The sequence below is a fragment of the Hippocampus guttulatus genome, chromosome 2 (assembly GCF_054856545.1).
Source record: "Hippocampus guttulatus isolate MCC_2025c chromosome 2, RoL_Hgut_1.0, whole genome shotgun sequence".
Classification (NCBI taxonomy): Eukaryota; Metazoa; Chordata; class Actinopteri; order Syngnathiformes; family Syngnathidae; genus Hippocampus; species Hippocampus guttulatus.
In genome coordinates this window covers 13,757,171-13,763,616 of record NC_141262.1, presented here as the reverse complement: position 1 = coordinate 13,763,616, position 6,446 = coordinate 13,757,171, and the positions used below count along the sequence as shown (strand labels likewise).

Sequence of the window (6,446 nt, the reverse complement as noted above, 5' to 3'; positions counted from 1 at the left end):
CTTTTGCATCACATTCAAACTGCTTTGGGGATATTTTACAACCATTTTGAACATGTTAACGAGCTCTTTAAACCATGGCTTAGATTTTGGGTGCAGGGGAGAATTTTCTTCCAAGGACTCCATTGTTTAAAGCTGGTTTAACATAACTATCATGTGCACTGCAAAATTCTGTAGTGTTAAAATAGGGTTCCAATCCAAGCCTTACTGTGGCAAATTACTGTTGCAAAGACGGGCTGAGTGTCAACCTGGGGGTGTGAAAAAGGATTCAAGTTTCAATCCAAAATTATGGTTTCAAATTGCGATGTAAAACCAGCGTTAGGGTGTCAAATTATGGTTTCAAACTAGCAAGAGTGTATCAAATTAGGCTTTCATGCCACAGTTAAGGTTTCAAATAAGGGTTTCAAGTTTGAATTGAAACAAGCCTTGGAGCCTGAAGTTATGGTTTTAAAGCCTGGGTTAAAATTTCAAATGAGGGTTCCAGCATAAATCAAGCCAGACTTGGATGTCAAAATGAACAAAGGGGAAGTTCATATTTTGATTGTTTATCAATATATCAATCATAATTTCGATTGACTTTTGAGAACGTGATATGTTTGAGGTTTATTTTAATTCGTCATAAAGGAAATGTATCAAGGTAGCTTTCAAAATTTTTGAAAGGATATGCGTTGTCTTTAACACCCCAAAAAATGGGGTTAACCCAAAAAGGGGCGGTGCCTACGTGACGTGCTTCAGTATAAATCTAACTGCGTCGCTTGCATAACCACCATTTTGAAATTTACCACACTGGTTAAGAAGTCTCTAGTGCTATCAGTAATCTATCTCAAACATGTCGGACCAGCTTTGTAAACTCTTTGTCGGCGGCCTCAACGTAGACACCGACGACGATGGCCTGCGCAAACACTTCGAGCAGTTCGGCTCACTCACCGACTGCGTGGTGGTGGTCAACAAGCAGCTCCAACGCTCCCGCTGCTTCGGTTTCGTTACCTACTCGACGCCGGAGGAGGCCGACGCCGCCATGGGTGCAAGGCCGCACACCGTCGACGGCAACACAGTCGAGGTGAAGCGGGCCATGTCGCGAGAGGACGCCAACAAACCCGAAGCTCTCGCCAAAGTGAAGAAAATCTTTGTAGGCGGACTGAAAGATGACATCGAAGAGGATCACCTCAACGACTACTTCTCTCAGTATGGCCAAATCGAGAAGTCGGAGGTAATCTCCGAGAAGGACACTGGGAAGAAAAGGGGCTTCGGCTTCGTGTACTTCACCGACCACGACGCCGCCGACAAGGCCGTCGTGATTAAGTTTCACAACATCAACGGACACAAAGTGGAGGTGAAGAAGGCCCTCACCAAACAGGAGATGCAGTCGGCCAACAGAAGCGGCATGTCCCCGAGAGGAAGGGGAGGCCGAGGCATGAGGGGGGGGAATCAAAATGGCTACGGCAGCAGAGACTATGGCGGAAGCTACAGCTACGGAAATGGCGGTGGAGGCTACAACAGCGGCGGAGGGTACGGGGGCTACAGCGGACATTACGGGGGTGGCTACGGCGACCAGGGCGGTGGCTACAGTGGCGGCAACGGTTACAGCGACTTCGGCAGCAGCTACGGCCAACACTCCTCTGGCTACGGTCCGATGAAGGGGCCGTTCGGCGGCCAGCGGAATCCGTCCCCCTACACACGCGGAGGTGGCGGTTACCCCAGGGGCGGCTACGGCGGCTACTAGACCAGACATCGGACCATACCCCACCAGATTATACCTCCAGCCCCGGATTTGGACGTCAAAAGTCAAAACTCGGTAACGGGGGTCGACCCCCACAAACAAAATGAAGACCTCAAAGCCCCCAAACAGGTAGGAAGGTCACTTCCCAAAAGGAATCTGATTAAAACAGATTAGGACACTTAAAATACAACTTAATAAAACAGATTATAAACATTTTATGTACCATTGCCCACGCGTGTAGTAGACGTTGAACAAATTAGACCATTTTGCGTTATCCATTGTTAAAAGTTGAATGTAGGCTTGGTTTTATTATGTTTATTTTAATAATTTAGATGTATTTTTCTTTCCAGTGTACGGGGCGTGAGTCAATTCTGATCTGTTTTTTTGTAGCTGTTGTCACGAGGCCATTTTGTGACTACTCACGTTTTCCCCAAGTAAAGATGGCGTACTGGCTTTTGTTTCCCCCTCCTTGTGCCCAAACAGACCACGCTTTCATCTTAACTGGCGTTTTGGCAAATTTGCGTCAGTTTGTAATTACTCCCCACTCGGCCTGTAGAGGAATATCCAAATGTATGCTTTGTACTTTCATGTTCTTGAGAAAAAACATTATTGTTTGAAGACACATAACTCTGTATGTTCATTCTTAAATAAAAGGTTACACCACATAGCTTAGTTTTACTTTACTTATTAATCAAGTTTATTCACAGGTCACCTTTGTAGTTACACATGGGGCCTCTTTTCACAGTTTAACAGTCAGGTGGGTGTATAAAAGAATACACAAGTCTGCCCACAGCCAATGCATGTAGGCTATGTAGGGTTTGACCATGTATTTCTTATGTGATTTATGAACTATCTCGCATTTATGAATATATTATCTCTTATGTGGACACATCTTATCATTTTTGCTCATTCCTGTTGATTATCCCTACATTTAGGTGTTCTTACACGTATTCCAGTAGGCTATCCCAGCCAAAATAGCCGTAGCAGTTTGTTTGTAGGCTACGTCAGGACCCTGTTGATTACCTGGGGTCGGTTGTGATAGGAGTCTGAAATATCTCTTTAGGATATCCACATCCAGCCAACTAGGTATGTAAAATCAACCTGTCTTATCTCTGTGTTGGTCAACCATGTATGGAACCATATTATATCTTTAATCCTAGCTAATCCTTGTGTAAAAAGCCATCGGGGGGTCTTAATTAGGTTCCAAATGACTTGGGAGAAGGGGATCCAAGTGATGTTCCACCATTTTAAATTAACTATGGCAACAAGTGGTGGCGTGCTGGTTGAACTGTCAATTTGTACACAATCTCACCCAAGTTCTTTCGTTTTTTTCCCCTCCAGGTTGCAATAGTAACTTGGGCAAAGGAGGAAGACACCCCAAATGTGCCGGTGCAGGGATGAGCCGGCTGGTGCTTGGTGCCTTCTCCTCAGGTGAAGTCAGTTTTCCACTTGGGATTCTGTCTACCAGTGGCACTTAAGCAGATCAAAGACAACGGTTTGGCTAAAACCATTTATCATGTCAAATTGGCATTGTTTTTATTACAGGTTGTGGTGCTCAAGGAGATGCTACATCATAACTCACTTTTTGACATTTTTCTTTGAATAAATTATGACCAATACAATGTCTTTAATGTCAGTTATTTATGGGGGGGCTGGGGCTGCTATTTGTTTGCTTTTAAAAGTGGTGTGTGCTATATGTAGATCCATACAACTAAGTCTATATGGATGCATAATCTTAGCTGTATTGCATTTCTTATTGTGACATTCATGGGGTGCACTACAGCTTGGAATACATTAATACACAATCCAAATGCGGAAATGAAACGTGAGGGCAAGATACCAGAGGGGGAAGAAATTTCATCTGTGCTGTATGTTTCACATACAGTACATTTGACAAAGTTTAATCCAATCCAAGAAGGAAATGTACAGTAATCACAAAGTCCATTGTAACAACTGCCTGTTTATAAAATTTCTGTTCTGAGTAAAGACACTTTTTAAAAAATCCTGACCGAAGACTTGAATCTGCCCTTGTGTTAAGAAATCAGGCTGTATTGATGTAAGATGGGCGGGTGCCTCCTTAAATGATTTGGGCGATGGGTGGATAGGCAGAGTCCAGTCTACAGCAACATTTGTACGGCGCAAACTTGCCGAAAATCATAACAGTCAAAACTCTTTGTAATCAGCAAAACGAGCAGAAGAGACAGACAGACTTGCTCCTTCAGTGTAAAGCCAAGTAAGCGATTGGCTCATCCCCACAGCGGGGGCGTCACCAGTTTTCAAACTGACCAATCAGCGCCCGCAACGTTCTGAAAGACAGCGAGTCAAACGGCCCGCCCTACTCCTCGCTCATTGAAGAAGGAGAGGGACGGTGTGTCGCACCTTCCGCAACTCGAGTGTAGTCATGTCGTCCAAACTCACAAAGCTTTTTGTCGGAGGTTTGAACGTGGAGACGACGGATGATGGCCTCCGCGGTCATTTCGAGCAATTCGGCGCGCTCAGCGACTGCGTCGTGGTCATGAACCAGATGCTAGGCCGCTCCCGCTGCTTCGGCTTCATAACCTACACGACGCCGGAGGAGGCCGATGCAGCAATGGCGTCCAAGCCACATGTCGTTGACGGACGCAACGTGGAGCTCAAGTGGGCCGTGGCCCGGGAGGAGGCCAGCAACACGGACGCGTCATCCAACGTGAAGAAGATCTTCGTCGGTGGCGTCAAGGACCACCTGGAGGCTGAGAACTTGAGCGATTACTTCTCCCAATACGGCCCGGTGGAAAAGGCCGAGATCATCACCGACAAGCAGACCGGCAGGAAGCGCGGCTTCGGCTTTGTCTTCTTCGAGGATAACGACTCTGCCTCCAAAGCGGCGCTCACAAAGTTCCACACAATCAGCGGCACCAAAGTGGAGGTGAAGAAGGCAATGAGCAAGCAGGAGATGTCCGGTGGAGGTAGAGGTGGCGGAGGCGGCGGCCGTGGTCGCGGTAGAGGCATGTCGAGTTACGGCGGAGGAAGAGGTGGCGGCTACGGGGCAGGCGGTTACGGCGGGAGCTACGGAGGTGGTGGCAGTTACGGCGGAGGAGGCTTCGGCGGAGGCAGCTACGGAGGCAGCAGCTACAGTGCTGGAGGCTACGGTGGCGGTTACGACGATTACGATAGTGGCATGAGTGGCGGGTATAGTAACGGGGACTTCGGCGACGGCTACGGACAGCAGCACTCCAGCTATGGAGCCATGAAGGGGGGCAACTACTCCTCATTCCGGAGCGGGGCCCCATACAGCAGAGGCGGCTACGGGCGAGGGGGAGGCTATGGAGGCGGCTATTAGAGTTCCCTCCACTTTTGATACGGCCACGGGAAGGGGCTGAGGGGTCCAGGCCCCCAGAGAACTTGAATACACACAACCATGGAGGGGGTAGGGGGTCTGCTCTCATGAGTATGGGAGAAGTGACCATCCCCCTCTTCTGAATGAATGACTCAACCCCCTTTAATCCCCGCCAAGATCTCTCCCCCGTGTTCCTCCTCACGGACGCTACTACTACGACAACAAAATTGTGAATTATTGATGAAAAAACGTCATTCGCTCTGTGTGCGTATGGACACGTTTGTCATTGCTTTTCCCGCGTCGATGATTGGTTCTTTTTGTTTCGTTCCTGAGTTCTCTCAGGGTTTTAAGTCTACTTGTTGACAGCGCGGGAATTGAATCGCCTGACTTTTCCCCTCAAAAAGCGTACAAACCTTTTTTCATGTTTGTTTAGATTAAAACTGTTCTGAAATAATGTTTAGCACACCCATGTGTTTGGTTTTATTAAAGTTTTTAATGTTCGGAAAATACATCTGTCTTTTAAATGTTTAGTTTTACCATTTTTAAAGGGTGCAATTTCACAATTGCCGCGCAGGGGGGTAGCATTTGCCTATTTACCGGTCGCCATTTTGAGATGGAGATGCTGGTACCAATAAAGATTGATTCAATAACCCCCCCCCCCCCCCCCCCCCCACGGCCAATTTTACTCAGTTTATTTTTGCGGTGATTTTTGACTGTAAGAGGTAGCGATAAATTTCTTCAACTACGACCAAGACACATCAAGTGTTAGGCTAGAAGGCCAACCTTAACAAAACAGATTTTTTTCAGTGGTTAAATGACAGGTGTTGCAATTCTGTTTCACTGCAATTTACTGGACTTTGATTAAATTAAACGCAACATAAGTACAAAACAAAAGTTAAATGCCATTGCATAGCAAAAAAAAGTTATGTAAAATCGAAATGCCACCAAGTGTTTTGAACCATCGTTTGAATTGAGAGCAACATTTTAAGAAGTTGCACTTTTCAATGGGCTGTTGTCTCAAAATACTGTAATTGAAACATTCACTATACCATGGAAGACCATCAATCTTTCAAATGTCTTTTCAAAATACCAATTATTTCGGTACTCAAAAGTGGGATATTTGAACTGGAAGCAAATTGCACTTAGCATGGTGCTACAGTGTCACAAGAAATCATGAAAAAATGTCATTAGATTATTTTTTTTTTTAAATACTGTCATTCAAGAATTAAAACACTGAAAAAAATTCACAAAATAAATACGAAATTTCAAATACAAATAGTACAGTAATCAGTTATTCGAAATGTTATATTTGTCTAGAAATAAGTAATTATAGGTTCAAAATGCTACATTTCCTATTTCCCTCTTAAGAATCCAGATATTCAACTCGAGGTGCGTATTTACGTACACGAATCA

General features: G+C 45.5%; 2 protein-coding genes across 3 annotated transcripts; both read left to right on the top strand.

The window, feature by feature from the left end:
* The first annotated feature begins 755 nt into the window (after positions 1-755).
* Positions 756-3,343, top strand: LOC147208582 (heterogeneous nuclear ribonucleoprotein A0-like). 2 transcript variants are annotated; one of them, XM_086137675.1, is made up of 3 exons: positions 756-1,846; positions 3,059-3,148; positions 3,263-3,343. In XM_086137675.1, exon 1 carries the CDS (start codon positions 827-829, stop codon positions 1,718-1,720), a length of 894 nt encoding a protein of 297 aa, XP_085993801.1. In that variant the 5' UTR covers positions 756-826; the 3' UTR covers positions 1,721-1,846; positions 3,059-3,148; positions 3,263-3,343. The 2 variants fall into 2 exon arrangements, with proteins under 2 accessions (XP_085993801.1, XP_085993800.1); XM_086137674.1 differs by having other exon boundaries at positions 3,059-3,343.
* Positions 3,344-4,056: 713 nt separating this feature from the next.
* LOC147208581 (heterogeneous nuclear ribonucleoprotein A0-like) lies at positions 4,057-5,542 on the top strand. The gene has a single exon (XM_086137664.1). It carries the CDS (start codon positions 4,119-4,121, stop codon positions 5,034-5,036), a length of 918 nt encoding a protein of 305 aa, XP_085993790.1. The 5' UTR covers positions 4,057-4,118; the 3' UTR covers positions 5,037-5,542.
* Positions 5,543-6,446: the final 904 nt, after the last annotated feature.

What these genes read in the sequence shown, in the direction of transcription:
- LOC147208582 (XM_086137675.1), top strand. Translation starts at nt 827, where the DNA reads ATGTCGGACCAGCTTTGTAAACTCTTTGTCGGCGGCCTCAACGTAGAC.
- LOC147208581 (XM_086137664.1), top strand. Translation starts at nt 4,119, where the DNA reads ATGTCGTCCAAACTCACAAAGCTTTTTGTCGGAGGTTTGAACGTGGAG.